The sequence below is a fragment of the Lissotriton vulgaris genome, chromosome 7 (genome assembly GCF_964263255.1).
Source record: "Lissotriton vulgaris chromosome 7, aLisVul1.2, whole genome shotgun sequence".
NCBI lineage: Eukaryota > Metazoa > Chordata > Amphibia > Caudata > Salamandridae > Lissotriton > Lissotriton vulgaris.
Genome location: NC_141695.1, coordinates 1,540,079,505 through 1,540,097,896, shown reverse-complemented (window position 1 = coordinate 1,540,097,896; position 18,392 = coordinate 1,540,079,505). Strand labels below are relative to the sequence as shown.

Sequence of the window (18,392 nt, the reverse complement as noted above, 5' to 3'; positions counted from 1 at the left end):
CGACAAAACTCTACATAAGGGACTATCAGCCAGATTCATCAAGCGAAATGCGCTCGCAAAAGGGCCAGATTCTGAGAATCTGGCCCTTTGCGAGCGGTATATTTGCATTTGGGATTCATCATCCCAAATGCAAAAATCGCTAATAAAGAATTCGCAAATTTGCGAGGATTAGCATTTAAGGAATCTCCCTTAGAGATTCCTTAAATGCTATTCATGAAACATTTAAAAATTGCAAATTTGCAATTTAGGACCGCTATTTACCACGAAGTCAAACCTCGTGGTAAATATCGAAAACTTAGAAAAATGCATTTAAATGCAAGACTGGTAAACCTGTGAATGCATCAAAATGCTATTCCTTTCAAGGGGAGGCACAATGAGGAGAAACATCTTTATTTTTTTTCTTTGTTTCCTCTTTCTAAGAGAAAAGTGACTCTAAGGATTGCTTTTGTGCAGGAAGGTGTCTGTACAGGCAAAAAAACAATCCTTCCTGCAATGCATACAGCGTTGCCCCATGGCGTAAAGGGGCATGCGCTGGCGCTAGACAGCAGATTGTGTGCCAGCGCATGCCCGGATCAGGAATGCGCCATATATCGGTAAGTATGGTGCATTCCTACTCTCTGCCTTTTATGCCGCGCAGCAAGTTGTCTTGCTGGAAAGATTGATAAATCTGGCCCTAAAAATCAAAAGAGACACATTGAGTAGGTCTAACCAGTGGAGAATGTTAAAGGGCCACAGGGACTTGCAGGATTCCCTGTGAGATTGTTCTCATGCAAGTAGTGTCTCAGGATATGTTATGTTATGCGTTATGTTATATTGTGATTTATAACACGCACAACTACTCCTGAGTATCCTGGCGCGAAGCAGTCATATCATGAACACATACATCTGGAAAGAAGCAGCACAAGTCAATATTTCTAGAACCTTAGTTAAATGATAACATTACAACAACTTCTAAGATAGGAAGACAGTATGGGGGTTAGTGAGCAAATACATTTTGGGGGAAGAGTATTTCAGGGACTGTGACCATAGACACAGAAGACAACATTCACTCTGAAATTAGGTAACAGCAGGAGCAAATGTACGGCCTCTGAATAGATGGGAACGTGAAGGGACTGATCTTGCTACCATGGTGCAACAGCCACTGTCTTGAATCCTTTCATGGAGAATTTTCTGCTGGCTATATGCACAAGCAGCTGCCGTGTACCACTTTTCCAGGGGGTGAGTTCCAACTTAAACCTCATCCTTTCTCTGGGCCTCATGGGCGGAAGCCTAAAACATGACACAAAGAATTTCATCAGAAGATATTATACGTTACAGCACTAAAACTAAAATGTACACACATTTACAAAACTATTAAAGATGCTGCACCACATAGAAATTTGCAGTGCTGCATTGGCAATGGACAAAATAATGTAGCGCCACACCTTCTACGAGTCGCGGGTGGTAATGTCTTTGGCCACACTTGCACAAATAATGCTGCTGCAGAACATTGCTAGGCATTGTGCTATGACTAAAAGTGGAGGAAGGAATGACCTGCATGAGTTCTGTACCCGAGGAAAACTTTTCTGTACAAATATCTACAAATCTCTACGTGGAGACAATCAACTTGTTAGAACATTGTTGGTACTGCCCATGGGCCCATGGGAAAGTGACATGATTATCCTTCAAATAAACTTTGGGGCAGGTTTACAAGCCCCTTGCGTCACTTTTGCGCCATTGTTGCGTCACTTTTGTGATGCAGTGGTGGCGTAAAAGTGGCAGCCCATTTACAAAGTGACGCATCTAGGGAGATGCGTCACATTATAAAGCCCTGCGTGACATTATACCTGCGTCAGGTATAATGTAAGCAGGGTAGGCATTCCCATGCAAGAAAGCCTCGTAAAAGTGATGCAAGGAAATCTACAAGATTTCACTGCGTGACTTTTAGGACGCCAATGCTTCAAAAGCTTACGCTTGCTTGAAGCAGGTGTAAGCAGTGACGCAGTGTATTCTGAACAGGTCCGGACTGGCCGTTGCGGGCACCGGGCAATCCCCTGGTGCGCCGCAAGGGTGGGGGCCGGTTTAGGGCCCCTGGGGGCCGTTTTTGTTACAGGGCCGTTTTTGCAGCGTTGCTGCAAAAACTGCCCTGTAACAAAATCGGCCGAAAACCGGCCCTGGCAAAGAGCGCGGGGGGCGGCTGAGCACTTTGCCAGGGCTGGTTTTGGTTCCCAGCCCGGCCCTGATTCTGAATAGGCCGCAACACGGATTGCTGGAGTTGCGTCGTGCTTGCGACAGCCAGCTGTCAGCAGATGTTTCAGAATTTCGGACGCATCTGTTAATCCTGCGCCATGGTACATCATATTGTAAATACCGCGCATCCATGGTAACGCAAGGGTTTTGCATGGTGGGGCAGGGAAAGTGACGCATCTTTACAGATGCATCACTTTCTTGTAAATCTGCTCCTTTATTCAGATATTCATACACCAAAAAAGTGCAATAAAAACAGTTCTTAAATATATATAATCATGATATCATCATAAAACCTAAGAAAGAATATTTTATATAAATCATCATCATAAATCAACCATTTAAAAAGTCTAAATCAACCCTAACATATGGCCCAAAGCACATTAAAATAATCCTTTTAAAATAGGCCTATAACCTTGAGGGGGAGTCCAAACACAATCTGTAAACCTGAGGACCTCAGCATATATGAGGTGCCCGGGTTTCCAGCTCACAGTTCGTTACACTGGACCGTACCGGATTCTGATCCTCAGGGCCAGGGAACCAAAATGTACCACAGCAGCACAGAGGTCCACATTGTCCAACTTTTGCAAAAATACAACGCCTCCTTATGAGTTCTGATGTTAGAGGAGCAGAGGATAGGATACATGTAACCCTTTTTTGCAGACGTTTAAAGGAGACAGAATAGGATAAAGTACATTATGCTTTGTTGTGCAACATTGTCACAGGGGCAGCTCGGCAACATAGAACCACGCCCTGCTTTCTTAGGAAAAGCAACTAAAAGATGCAACATATTAAAAGTTATTATTATTATTGAATAAAACCCAGTGTTCAGGGTGTGAAACCAAGAAAGTCACAGCCTACACCCTTAATCCATTTTGATTATGTTGTAATTAGTAATTGCAGACAGCTTATTAAAATTCGCCTGGTGGTATCTGCACTGCATTAGCTGGAAGGCCTCCTTCACTTGAGATACAACCTTTGGGTTCATATTCGTAGCATTCACAACCAGTATGATTAGCTCCGAGAATGCCTTCCTAATAAAATTAAACCAAGAGATAGCATAAATATTAACCAGGGTAAGGTAGTCTTCCAATACATCCCTCGATAATTGCGCTTCCGGATTTCCCCAAATTCTGAAAATCAGAGATTCCAGCTTCATCTTGCCACCCAAAGGAAAAAGACCAGTCTCTGAATTACACATAAAGGCAGGAGTAAAATGGGGCACAGGCAACAATCTTCTCAAAAATATTTTGTCTACCTTCTGTAGGGCCCAGGACCTTTATATCCTCAAACTCCTCCTCCTCGTGAGAAACCACAGAGATACATTTGCTCTTGTAAATATTAATCATTTCTCTAATCAGTATCTGTCCAAGTCTTCTGACAAAAGAAATTACCAACTCTATAGCTCCTATGTAATACTAATTTTTCCAGGCTAAATTTATTCCAGTGGGAAACCCATATAAGTAAACATCTTAACTCTCATGATTTCCAACCGACCAAGGTAAAAAGACCTAGGGCCACATGTATGACCAAATAATTTTGCCAGTCCCTAATTCTGATATTTTGTGATTCTCAATTAGGAACTCTCAAATTACAGTGTACAAATGTGCCTTAGTCACATTCAGCGATTTCTAATGGGGTCCCAATTGACACAATTGACCTACCTCATCAATATTCATGAGATAGGTCATAATTTGCAACCCATTGTATATCTCAAAAACACAAGAATAGTGGCCTGCTGGGGACAGCAGACCACATGTCTGTGTTTGTTTTTAAATGAAGTAATTAAAAAAATATGCTGCTTGTTTTCCTTAAAGGAAAACAGGATGTGTTTCAAAACGAAAAATTAAACATTTCTGTTTCATATTTTAAGAGTTGGCAGTGGTCCCTGGCTCTTAAAAAACGTTTTTGCTGCCACTCACAAAGGAAATGGGGACCCCTCCCAATTTGCGACTGGCTTACCACCTACTTGAAGTAGGCAGTAAACTGCGGAAGTTTTTGCAACTGCATTCCGGTTGCAAAACATTCTCACATCCCCTAGTGGCTCGCTATTCAGAAGGGATGCCCCTGGCTTGCCCCATCCTAATACCGACCTGCAAACCCTAATTTACAAGTCAATAATAGGTTACTGATTCACAAGAAAGGGTTAGTACATGCCAATCGGCTCTTTGGAGGTTGCAAGAGGCCCGATTTGCCATTAGTGTCCTCTAAAACATGTCGTACATGTAAATGTATTTGAGATTATATAGCGCACAGCTACCCACAAAGGGTTTCCCGGCGCTTGCTTAGGGAACCCGTCCTGGTATTCCCCTGTGAGATAACCTAGGCAGGGTATCCACAAGGTGAAAGCCAGGCATCCCGCCGCGAGGGGCCGTTGTGGAGATTAAGCAAGCTATTGCCCAGAGTCGCAGAGTGTGAACCCGTGAGTTGAGAAGGCACCGGAGCGAGAATTATCGAGTCCGTGGAATTTTTGAGCCCAAGACCCGCCGAGGTGGGGAATTGAACCCTGGTCCAGGGCCGATCTCAGCTTCCGGGTCTGCCGCCTCTAACCCCTGAGCCACACTTCTCATGTGGTCCCTAGTTTTCAGGTTCCTAGGGCCAAGGCTCATGTAAATGATTTTTTTGGATGTTTTTTAGATCAAGACCCCCATAAAGTTATAAAATGATTCTAAAAGGAGCTATTGACATTAAGACTGCATCATCTGCATAAAATACAACCAAGAGCACTCAGACTTTTCTAAGGAGAGGTCTTTCCCTACTTTAGCCAGATGAGAATCTCAGTCATTAATATAAATATGAAACAGGAGTGGTGCCATCAGGTGGGACTTAACATTCGGGGAGAGTTCACCTGCTCTGCCAAACCTGACCCTTATTGTGGTGGCTCCAATGCATCCTTTGTATTAGCCCTATTAAGACCAGATCAAATCCCATCCTAGCCATACTATCCCATAGCTTCACCCTGTTGACCATATCAAAGGCAGAGGAGAGATCCATAAACGCAAGGTGAATGGAATCTCTTCTGGCCTAATGTGTTTACCAATGATCAACTGAAGGTTTACATATGTTCTACAGTGTCGATCCCTGGGCGGAGCCCAAACTGGACTCTTGAAAGACACTGATTTTCCTGCATCCAGACTGCCAATTTGGATGCAAGGATCCTTCCTAGTATCTTTAGGGAACAGTACAAGAGGGAAATCGGGCGACAGCAGGTCAACGAGTTAGGTTTTCCTTTTTAAAAATGGGGACTACTATGGCTTTGATCCAAGTGGGGATAATTACACAAGTTTCAAGTTTCAATACTTTATTCGACAGCATTGTCATAAAAGCATTATTTCCCTATTCTAAACAGAAATAAATACTACGCTAAGTTTAAGATCGACATAAAATACACATTAAATTCAATCAAATACAATAAATGCTGGCGAATATTTTCAGCTTAAAAAAGATTCATACATAAAAAATCAGAGTCACAGTGCCTAGTTCACGATAAGTGGGATTGATCTTAAAATTAGATATTTTTCCATCATGTATAAACAATTGCAGTTAAAGTGCGCGTGCGAATTATCCAGGCCCATCCCAAGTATTTGGCTAAGGCGATTGCAAGACTGGGAGCACAATTTGATCTTAATATTCTTAGTGCTTCTAGGTATTTCCTTATACCCAAATTCCTGCAGACCGGTTTTAGCCATCTTCTTCTTGGGGCAGCATATAGTGGGCAAACAAACAAAAAATGTGGGATGTCCCAAACGTGTACCTTGCAGTAACAACATGTATTTACATTGCCTGGAGACCATTTAAAAGTAAAAGCATTTAAAGGTAGGGAGCCAACTCTGAAGTGGAAATACAACTTTCTATCCAAGGGTTTTGTGATCAAATCCCAGTACTGTTCACATTTAGGGATTATTTTAGACTCCAAGTACTGGGATGCCAACATAGACGGTTGATTGGAAATTAAAACAGAATCATGTACCATGTCCCAGTACATTTTTTTCAGTGACGCCTTATATGTAAAGGCGGAGGGATCAGTGGTAGTCCATAGGTGGTCTAAGTGCAATTTTTGAAGCAAGTTCCTAATTTCTTTAAGCCAGGTTATTTTATGGAACCGATCAGAGCTGATAATGTCCTTAAGAGCAGATGCATAATGACCCAGTTCAGGAGTGGTCTTGATGCACCTCCAATATAACAGTGGGCGCAATCGCGCCATGTCCTCGATCTTTTTCCTGCCAAGGTCGTATAGGAGCGGAATCGATGGAGTACTCTGCGGGACACCAACCAACCGGCGAAGAAATTTGTTTTCTGCGGTAGCCAAGACGCTCAGATTGGTAAAGCCCCATAGCTTTGATCCATAAAGACAGGCGCCCAGCACCTTCATGCTATAAATCTCCATTATAGGCTGAATAGGTTTTGTTAATGAGGATTTATATTTTTGTGCTATGGCCCCGGCCAACTGATGGGGATAATTACACCTTTTATGGACGCCTTAAAAATATTAGTTAAAAAGGGAGCCCAAAGCAGTACATTTTCTTTAAAAAGATCCACCGGGAAACCGTTCGGGTCCGGTGCTTTTTCCACAGGGCTTTGATTAATTGCAGCAATAATATCCTTTACATCCAAAGATTCACTAAGGGCATCATACATCGCTGAGTTATAGACTACTACTTCAGTACTTACTCTAACTTTGGCTAGGCTACCAGGACTGAAAATATTACTAAAATGAACAACCCACACATCCAATTGGATAACTGTATCTAGTGTCGGTTTTTCATAACCCATGAAAAAAGATTGATTTACAACCTTCCAAAAGGCAGCACTGTGCCTCGATCTGGCAGCTTTTTTCAAATCTTCCCAGGTATCTTTCATAAACTCATATCTCCTGGCATTCAGAGTAATATCAGCATGCACTCTTAATTTCATCCCTTGAGCGAGGAATTTTGCAGAGTTCCAGTTTCAGCTTCTAATGGTGCATGCATGGTTAAACCAACCTTTGGGTGGCATTAGTTTTGCCACACTATTAGATCTTATACCTTTATCCACTGCAGTACAGAGGGCACTTAAAGCATTTATAATAGAACTGAGGGGTTCCTCTGCTGATGTCAATGTAAAAAAATAATTTAAATTCTCCTTGACCAGTTTAGTCATTAAAAACCCTTTATTAGGTTTCTCCCATTTTAATCTTATGCCCTTATTGCGTTTATTGATTCCTGGTAAAGCCTCCTGACTCCCTGCAATATCACCCAAGTGTAAATTAATAGCTAATACCAGAGGATTATGATCAATAATACAGAATGCGCTTACCTCACACCCCAGATTTTATTTTTGCTATGTTTTAAAACAAGGGGAAAAAGTCAATCTCACTTCCCCTGACAGCCCCTTTAAAGGTGGGAAGCAGGGTAGACCCATCTACCCTGAATTCTTTAGCAAAGACCAAATGCCTGGAGACCCCATAATCCCATTCAGGATTTCTCCAACCGGAGTATGTTGGAAGAGTTGTGAATCCCCATCCTTATCTTTAGTTCCACAGGGTGAGGCTGCACTATACCCTCACAGTCATAAAATCTAATATGTAGAATATTAAAGTCTCCCTATGGTAGTTCTCCATAAAAGTTTCTAGGACGTTCTCCACAAGCTCAAGTACATTCATCACTCGTTGATCAAATACATTATTGAACAGGTTAAACAAAATCATATTAAATGAATCTGGGACCTGTAAAAATCATCTGGAAATGGGGTGATAGACTTACAATTCTGGCTGATAGACCTGGTAGTTTGACAGAAATTAAGATAGCTAAACCCCTCTTACCCCACCCTGATCTAGATGTGTTAGCTGCACTACAAAAAAAATAATGACCATTAACACTAAATCTTCTCAAAACCAAGTTTTCTGTAGTAACACAATATCTTCATTCTCAAATACAGAGAGACAGTCTGGATTTGTTAGCTTATTGTGAAGACTAGCAATGTTCCAGGACATGAACGATTAACCCACAACCTTTTGCCCAAGAACCATCCGGGTATAGGGGTCTCTGCGGCCATAGGAAGATGGATCTCCTGAGGCCCAACATTCAGACACAACATTCTTTAACCACCTTATTATCAAATTAAAAACCATGCTGCATGGCCCACTCCAAACCAGGGGGAAGTCAGTCCAGGTCCTCTAAGGAGGCAAGTGGTTCAAAAGAATTCCTTACTTCATCATTCAATTCTTGGCACACAGTCCCCGAATGAAGGAAAGTTTCTTGGGCAGATCTGGGGGGCCGCACCTTCGGCCTAAACGAATAGCCTAATGATAGGGCCTCTACAGGGCCTACACCCCGTCACTGGGTATAAAAGTGCTTTAACAATGATTCAGCCAAATTAGGCGACTTAAAGTTGATGATAATACAGTCACCCAGAGCTTCCTTCTTACCGGATCCAGGATGCTTTTCTGTTCACTAGAATCTCCCTAGAGATCAACGGGCAATCTGGATTTAGCCCTTAGCCTGTGGATTACTTTCTTTTTCAAGGCAGAAAAGTCTTCACATGTGTAGGGGGCTAAAACGGAAACATTTTCCAGCATAAAGACATACGGTATATAGTCAGGAGGAAGCTGGTGGAAAACAATTATCAATTCTGTGTCCCAGAAGTTCCAGAGGCCCCTTTACTTGGCTTTTTCTTTCCCCCCCCCAAACTGCCTTGAGAGCTGATACCAATTGCACGTGTATTTTTTCATTTGAGTTAGGAAATCATGCAAAGCCATGTCGAACCATTTTAATTGATTAGCCTTTTCAGAGAATCACAGGGATTTTTATGCAGTTCCAGTCATGTTCTGTCCAAGGTTCATGAAATATATTAGGCTTGGAGCTAGTCCATGCAAAACTATGTAGTGATGCACTTACATCAACTTTGGGTGTAAAAAGGTGTTTTGCGCTCAAAATCTTTTTTTTACCCTATAGTGTGCTCCACTTTAAATCCTGTTGTAGTACTACGTGTGGTGCAAGAGTCCGTGCAAAATTATATAAACTATTCTTGCATTTTATTCTTCAGTATCCTAACACATACATTTTCTTGGTTTACACAAAAGACGTTAAAGACACAGGTGTTATTTAATGTGTAAAAATCCCTGAAGGTGCATAGACAGCATTTAGGGGCTAATTACGATAAGTCCGCCCAACACCGTCTCGGTCCTGGGACCAACTGATCTCTGGTCAGCAGTCTCACCGCCTAATTAGGATGCAACAGAACACTGTTCGGTCGCATTTCTACATTTCCCTATGGGGGCATGCATTACGGCCGTACACCAGCAGTAATACATGCTGCCATAGGGGAATGGGAGGTGCTGTTCATTCATGCACCCAAGGTGCCTGCCACGGGGTGCAGGGAGCAACAGGAGCCTCGGCCCCCATCCGGAGGCCGTGCACCCAGGGGACCCTGCTGGGGGCCCCCAAACACGCTTTCCAACATCGCTTCCATGTCTGTCAGGCCGGCATGGAAACCACTCCGGAAAGAGTTCAATGGTAATCCCAAGGGCAGAAAGACCAGCCCTTAGGCATTACGAGCCGGTTCCAACTGGCCGACGGACTCCTTGAGCCCATCAGAAGGCAGCCGGAATGACCGTCTGGTTTAGTTTCTGGCTGCAAGTATTGTAATGCAGTGGTCATACAGTAAACCTAGGGGCCAATTACGATGCCATCCGCAAGGCTCTAACCATTAGTGTTTAATTAGAATTTGAACATGAATTCATGCATACACAGGCGGATATCCTGTGACCTGTGTGACTCAGGAAATGGCTTAAAACAACAGTTCTACACCTTTTTAATTCTATGGTCCCCCACTGAATCATTACTTGAATCAGGGGACCACCACTGAGTCATTATTAGAAGTCATGAACCCCACACTAAAAGCTTTCTATGATTTAAACCTCAAAGCAATACAAAACTTTTTTTTAAAAACAAGAATACATCAACCACATGCTCAAATATTGAAATATTGAAAGAAGAAAAGTTTTCAAATGTTCACTCTTGTTCCTTCAATTGTACACATCTTATTCATTTTAATTAAATAATTTAAATTTTGCAAAACAGGCGCAGACACCCTCTGTACGCCTACGGTACTTTTAGTTGTCCTCGGACCACAGGTTAGGAACCATCGACTTAAAATACTAATACCTCAACTAATACTAAAACAAATGCTAAGGCTAATGCTCATTTCATAACTGCTAATACTAAAGAAAATAAGAAACAATAATTAAAATAGTCATAACACTACTATTCAACATATTATAACAAATCATAACAGTATCAAAATCATTGATGACTAAAATAATTGCAAACCAATAACCCTCATCATAAATATTAATGATCTTACCACTAACACAATTACTTTGATGATGCTTGTAGTGTCTTGTGAATTAGAGATGATGGGACCCTTTTGGTCCCTGATGGACTCCGTAGAGCAATGACATAAGTGCTTGAGTGTGGGGATAGGGTTCATGCTGTAGAATGTTCAGATACTGTACAAAAGGGGGTGGTGATGGACGGAGCATCTGAATCAATCAAACATTCACACCCAGTGAAAAGATCTGGGTTTAATCCATCACCGTTCTTTAGCCCACTCTGCCACTCCAGTTCAGACATGGCTATATGCAAATCAGTCTGACCCTGTGCCTCATGGGAATAGTCCAGCCCGAACTGCCAAGCCATGCCTTCCCTGGACCGGAAACAAGCTTCCCAGGACCGGTTTCTGGCATTCCAGCCGTCTTCAGCCCGGCTTGCTTGAATCCCGTGGCAAAGTGGGCAAGGGACTCACGTCTGATTTTAGTTGTGTTTCTTTCCTTTCCATGTCTGTAGCATGAGTGGTGCTAGAGGGACATAAGGCATTTTGATGTGGCTGGTGTATTTTGGGGGTGTATTGTGCTCGTGGCCTTTAGTGGAGGTGGAAGAGAGAGTGGTCCGAGAAAATAGGACTTTAATATATGTTTTTGTCTGTTTGGGCTTTTTTTGGTGGGTTATAGTATTGTGACTGATGTGTTGTAGTGGTAAGGTGTGAAAAAGGGGCCTTGTGATCAAACATTTGTGCCTTCCCTTGATTTTTAGTTTCCTTCTGGCAAGTGAGTTCATGTCTTCAGGTTATTTGGGTTGTGGTTATTGAATTGTTGTATTGTTAGCAATAGGTTGAGCGGTGTTGGTGTTGTGGTTGCTTTTGTTTTAGAAAAGTTACATGGTTGTTGGAATATTTTATTAATACTTGAAATCACTCAGCGTTTGTATATGAGGGGTGTGTATTTACTACAGTAGGAGGTTTAGGGATTATCAGTTGATAAAGATTTTGTGAAAGGTTGCTTACCTAAAATTCTTATTGGTGGCCTAGGCCCTTTTGAGGCACTAACAGGCCCAAAACGTCAACATCCTTAACCTGTTGCTCTTTATGTGGATACCCTAAAACCTCTAGCGTCAAATAGCGTTAGTGATTAGGTCACCTTGGACCAATAGGAACCTTAGCCCTAACAATACAAATCTAGCCCTACACATCAGGTACAACGGGAGATGACAGCTGAGTGTGGCAACGTGATAGAAAGCTTTGTACACTTTTCTAACAGCAAATGTTCAGCAGAGGCAAGTTCTGTCCTCTAATATTTTGCCTTTTGGAGCAAATATTTGAAGCTTAAAGATGTCATTACAAACCTGTACAAACACTTGTGCATCCTCACCCTTCAAGTGGTACCCTTCCAATAACGCAGAGCTTTGTAACTTTTCCCTTTTAACAGTGGATCAGGTGGTCGATTTAGTTAGACATACAAAGTCGGTAGCCCCTCGGACCCTTGCCTACCTAGGGCTGTACACAAGGTAATTCATAAAATAGCCCCGGTTCTTACAACTTTGTGTAACACCATCATTAAGGAAGAACTTTTTCCAAAGGAATTGAAAAAGACTTCAGTTTCTCCTCTTTCGCAGAAGCAAACTCTTGACCCTACAATAGAGAATAGGTTAGATCCTATCTCCGGGTTACCTTTCCCTGCAAAGGTTATAGAAAAATATCTTAACAAAACTCCGACAGATTATTTAGAGAAAAATAAAATACTGAATGAAGTAAAGTTTGGTTTTAGGTCAAACCACAGTACTGAGACTGCATTGGTAGCTGTCTCAGAAGAAATATGATCAATCATCGAGTAGTGGGGGAAGGCCGAGATGATCTTTTTGGATCTCTCTGCAGCCTTAGATACGGTGAGCCATGTGGTCCTGTTAAAGCGACTGACAGATGCTGGGATTTCTGGATCAGCCCTCGTCTCCTTGACTCTTTTTTAGAAGGTCGCCAACAGAGGGTGGCCCTTGGGGAGTTTAATTCAAAATATTTTTCTCTGCCTTGTGGGGTCCCCAGGGTCATCTCTCAGCCCAATGCTTTTTAATATATTTGTGGCCCCATCAGCCAAGCTTATCCATTCTTTTGGCTTTACCACAGTAGAGTATGCTGATGATACTTAGCTTGTGGTGTCGATTTCCAGTAACGTAAAGGAGGTGGTGGGCCGATACAACAGATGTATGCTAGCAATCAATAGTTGGATGAGTGGAAAATGTTAAAAATTGAACTCCCCAAAAAACCGAAGTCCTTCATTTTGGAAAGCATGTTGACTTCTGGAATCATTCACAGTGGCCTAAGTCTCTCGGTTCTCTTCCCATTGCAGTTCCAATAATAAGAAACGTAGGTGTCATCCGTGATGCTGAGCTGCCTTTTCAGTCTCAGCTAAACAAACTGTCATCATCTTGTTCTTTTCTAAGAATGTTGAAGAAAGTGTTACCTTCCATCCCCCTAGATCTGCAAAAATCAGTGATTATCTCCCTAGTACTATCAAGGCTTGACTACTGTAATGCCCTGTACATGGGTATTAAACAGAGATCACTAAACAAGCTACAGATGTTGCATAATACAACTTGCCGACCACTGAAAAACATCCAAAGTTCAAGCCAGTAGCAGTCAAACTGGTGGAGCTTCATTGGCTCTCTGTAATGAAGAGGACTGCCTGTGCCTGGCAGCACAAGGAATGTTCGAAAACTACATTCAGATGATATCCTCCCAAATGATTCCTAAGGTCAGCCAACTCAAGATCAGTGATTGTGTCTAGGATCAAGGACGTGGCATGGGGTGGTCAAAGTTTTGTCCATAATATTCCACATGCAATTTTTCGAATAGCCTGCCCCAGCATCTTGAAAGTTCGACAAATTTTTTCTGTTTAATGAAACATTTAAAACATGGTTATTTTCTCTCTTCTTAAAGTACGGTAGCCCGTAGTGTTGGTTATCGATGGTTCTCTGGCTGGGCGTACTGTTATACTTGCGCCACAGGCTTTAGGACCATTGTGTGCTTTAGAAGTTTTTAAACCAAATAAAATCAAACTATTACCTAATTGGATTTCCTTCCAAACTAATTATAACCTATCTCATCTCCAATGTTCTCCAAAACTATAAGAGTTAGTCCTCCTCATCACAATCACATAAACTGATACATATTAAGCCTAATTTAGAAATGTGGACTAGTACTCAGTATTTCAGACCTTCTAGAGACAGCTTTTTGACTCATCAAAGTGCCATGTAAACCTGACCTTACCAGGAGCTGCACTGGTAGGTGGAAGGTAATACTACTTTAACAAAGCAGGTTTTGTCAAGGACAGGACATCAGGGTTCACATCCCATCGAAGCTCTCATTCCAGTATTTCCAAAAGCAAGACGTGGGGAAAGGTTATATTCAGACTGACATTTTTTCATGAAAGCACATGCGCATTAAAATGAAGGATTCCTTTCCCTTCGGTGTGGGAAACTGTCTGTTATTTAACTTACTCTGCTTTGAGTTGCCCATCAATCAGGCCACTGCCTTCTGCCACCAAGATGCCGTCATCCACGGTCAGCATGAGAGGATTTAGAAATTTGACCTCCACGTTCACTTTCTCATAAACAATAGGCTGATCCCGGAACTGCAAACGAAACATGGGAGACATATTTAGAGACAGAGAAGGAAAGCTGTAGAACAAATATATGTGCAGCATGTGAGTCTAGGGTAGCTTCCAATAGAGGAGTTATGGACATATCATTAAGGTGATAGCCTGGAACCATATGAGCAGAGTTTTAATATACACTATTGCACATGAACAAATTCGGTGGTTCTAGTAAGTGACGATTTTCTTTCTCTGTGTCTCAATTTCCTCTTGATTAAAGATTGGCACTCTCTTCCATCAGATCCATTCCAAGTAGTAAGACCTCCTTCTAATAAATAATTGTGTTTACAAACCTATTGAGGACCATAGGAAATGGGTTTCAAATATAAACAATTGGAGGTGTGAACATGTCATTTTCAGGCTGTGAAGATTATGCTGCATGGATTGGGGGATTCAAAGTAACTGCAGAAATAGATAATACTAATGAGCTGTGGTTATTAGTGTTGAGTTGATCTCAGTAATAATGTCCAGTATCCAGTTCAATAATAGGAAGATTTGAGAGCACATTAGCACCCAAAAGTGACCCAAAAGCTTTGGAACTGCAGTAGGATTAAGCAGTAGTTGATACACTGTCACTAGACCAGACACAGTTTGTTCATTTTGAGGATGACTGTTGTGTCAGTGACGGCCCCTTGATGATTTGCACAGCATACCTGACCCAGTTGTGGTTTGACAGTGGGTGCTGCATGGGGTTGATTACCTCCTGCAGTGGAAGGGTTGGGGCCGGCAAGTGAATCAGAAGGCTTCTTTGGCTACATATATTTTATTACAGGACTCAAAGGAAGCATTCTGTGGCTGATGAGGTCCCAACCTCCCTCCTGTGTGCTCTGGACGAATCGAGAGTGCAGCAGGAGTATGAGCAATGTATCACCCACATGTTTGGGTGAAAAAAGACAGCTCCAACCTCCTGTGACGCTCACACAGCCTCTTCTCTAGCAGCTGCTGGTTCACACACATCTCTCGGAGCTGCACTCCTTGCGTTTAATGAGATAGAAGCCCAATCAGCCATTGAAAACTAGAAAAACTTAAACTTAAGGTTCGTTTTTGAAAATTCTGCATTTCGATAACAAACTATTTTGGGGACTATTTTCGTAGTATTTATGTTTTTGATTGCTAAAAACGGAGCGTAAAACTGTATGAACCTTTTCTACATAAGAGGTTAGTCACAGTGCAACTATTGTGTTGTGCTGCCAACAGACACTCCTAGGGGCAGATTTACAAGCCCCTTGCGCCTCATTTACACCGCAGTTGCGTCACTTTTGTGACGCAGCAGCGGCGCAAATCCTGCTCCATGGTGCGGGGGTACTTACAACGTGACGCATCTGGGAGATGTGTCACGTTGTAATCCCTGCGCCACATGTAGACGTTCCTGTGCAGGGGGGGCGTTCCGGCGCAGGAACGCCTCCTAAAAGTGGCTAAGTGAACTCTCAACATTTCACTCAGTCACTTTTAGGCCCATTCTGCGTCAAAACCCTGCGCCTGCCTGAAGCAGGCATAAGGATTGACACAGCATTAACTAGATAGGGGCCCCAGAGCACTGCTGGAGCTGCGTCGCGTTTGCGACGCAACTCCAGCAATGCGTCACTTTTACTGCACAGATGCGTCACTCATCTGTGCTGTTTTTGTACCATGGTGCGCCGCATTGTAAATGCGGCGCATCCATGATGGCGGGGTTGTGGCGCACAATAACTGGCGCATCCCTGCTGATTTGCAGGGATGCACCAGTTATTGTAAATATGCCCCCTATTGCGGTACAAGCTATACTGAGAGCCCTGCAGGGCGAACTCGCTTTTAGCTAAGAGTTCTAGCTTTCCTGGAACATGAATATTAACAAGGAAAACATTGGCTCTTGGTTCCTAGTGAAAGGTGGCAAATACTGGGACGGAGCCCTGCTCGGGACATCAGACCTCTATCTGACATCCAAAATCGTAGTATGCAGGAATTTTAGTGCATGCATTTATCCATGAGATTAATGTCTGCACCCTCCTATTTGGCAGCTTGCAAAAGCAGGTAACAAACATATAATGATTTTCATCCACAAAAAAAACACATATTATTTGTGCATACAATGTTTTCCATTTTGCCTTCGTAAAAGGTTGAATTCTGTGCTATGTGATTCATAATTCTAATTACAAAAACCACTTTTGTACATTGTAAATTTAGGTCCTGATTTATATCATTGTGGAAAAGGAACTCTGTCGAAATGGCGATAGAGGTCCCTCCCTTCCATGACTGTGGTACACTCACAAGCTGATTTAAATTCGGATGGATCATAGTTTACCAACGGGGCAGACCACTCCGTCTCTGCTGTGGGTGAACTATTCCAAAGGCCCCACTGAGTAAGAGCCATCGGAGGTTTGCCTGTATGTATGTCCACAAAATTGAGATGGGTGGACATACAGCTGTTTTTCAATGCCTGTCACCGCCTGGAAAAACCTGGGGTTAAGGGTCTCTGAAAAGTGCTCACATTCCCGTCGCCATGAGAAGAAACTCTCATGGCGAGGGGCGCATTTATTATTTTGTTAATTTCGAAAAGAAAATCCCACTTTAACATCTGCTGTATGACTGCCTAACTTTAATAAAAATATGTAATAATTTTTTTTTTTTACTTTGACATACGGCTCTGTCATGTTTGACGGATTCGTCTGGCAAATTTACAATGCATTGGAAGGAACCACCATCATCCTTGAAATGTCCACTGAGCCAAAGGGGTTTCATAATTGGGCAGGCGACACCTCTGTCAGGGAACATGAGTAATTTACTCCAATGACCTAGTGGAGGACAGGCCATCCACCCGATTATAAATCAGGCCCTTACAGCCTGATTCATCAAAGACCCGTTTTGCGAGTCTATAATAGCGATTCATAAGGAATCGCTATTACAGGCTCGCAAAACGGGATTCATGTAGGAATCACACAAAAAATGCGATTCCTACATATTCCTTATTTGCGATTAGCAAATTGCTAATCGCAAATAAGGAATAACTCCCCATTCATTCCTATGGGCCAAAAGGCCCTTAGGAATGAATGGGGAGTATTCCTTATTTGCGATTAGCAATTTGCTAATCGCAAATAAGATAGCGATTTAAAGGGTGCCAGGGGTGTCCAAAGGACACCCTGTAGCACCCCTTAAATGCAAACTTAAACAGGTGTTGCGCACATACATGTACAAAGGACATGTGTGTGTGCAACATGCAAATTAGAAAAATGCTTTTAAAAGCATTTTTCTAAGTTTTCGCTATTTACCACGACGTTTGACCTCACGGTAAATAGCGGCCCGAAATAGCGAATTCGCAATTTGAAAATGGATGATGAATTGCATTTAAGGAATCTCAAATAGAGATTCCTTAAATGTAATTCCTCGCAAATTTGCGAATTCGCTATTACCGATTTTTGCATTTGGGATGATGAATCCCAAATGCAAAAATTGCGCTTGCAAAGGGCCAGATTCTGAGAATCTGGCCCTTTGCGAGCGCTATTCACCTGAATCTGGCTGTTAGTCTTTCCATTCGTAAAATGAGTTGTACTGATTTAAGAATGCAAAGCGTTCTGTGCTTTGGGACCAATGTTCTACAAAAGGACCCACTTTATTGTATTTAGTATTCTATAGTTTAGGCGAGACTCCTAAATCCCAATTTATTTGAACTTCGTTCCCTATACAATGTGAAGATTCTTTCTCTCGCTATACTCCGTACTTCTATTAGCTCAACTCTTCAATAGTGCTCTGAAGTGGCCCTTTCAGTGAATTGTGAGCACTTTACACAACTAAATAAATTAATAATAAATAAACAACTTTGAATATTCTCTTGAAATCCTATTATCATAATTTGACAAGATTGAAACTTGAAGGAAATTCCATAGAGTGTTCAAGTCTATATGAAAAGGTGTCATCTCACGAGTAAGAAAATGATATGTCTGGTCCAAAATCTGTGTCCCCTGACCTCATGTTACCATTGCTCATACTAAATTTACCCTGATGTGCACGGCCGGGTTGTCAAGCGAGATGTCTTTCCGCACTAGCACTTTTTCTCCATTCGAAACTTCACACAGTGCTGTCATTGAAAGCATAGAGTTGTTGGCCAAAACCCTTCCATATTCTGTGTAGTATATCACTAATGGAATATTGGTCTCTGCAGAAAAAAAAATCAATATATCAAATTATTGCCATTTTACAGCTTTCATTTTCATGCAGAAAGTAATTCTTA

General features: G+C 42.1%; 1 protein-coding gene across 1 annotated transcript in view; it reads right to left on the bottom strand.

Annotated features, from left to right (window-relative positions):
- Window positions 1–320: 320 nt before the first annotated feature.
- The window catches only part of LOC147705959 (protein-glutamine gamma-glutamyltransferase E-like), a 105,119-nt gene continuing 87,047 nt past the window's right edge, over window positions 321–18,392 (bottom strand). Inside the window, exons 11-13 of the mRNA XM_086932423.1 lie at window positions 18,160–18,317; window positions 14,034–14,167; window positions 321–1,269 (exon numbers count right to left, since the gene is read on the bottom strand). Of these exons, the coding sequence (XP_086788549.1) occupies window positions 1,122–1,269; window positions 14,034–14,167; window positions 18,160–18,317 (440 nt within the window). The 3' untranslated portion in view covers window positions 321–1,121. The remainder of the gene's footprint in view (window positions 1,270–14,033; window positions 14,168–18,159; window positions 18,318–18,392) is intronic.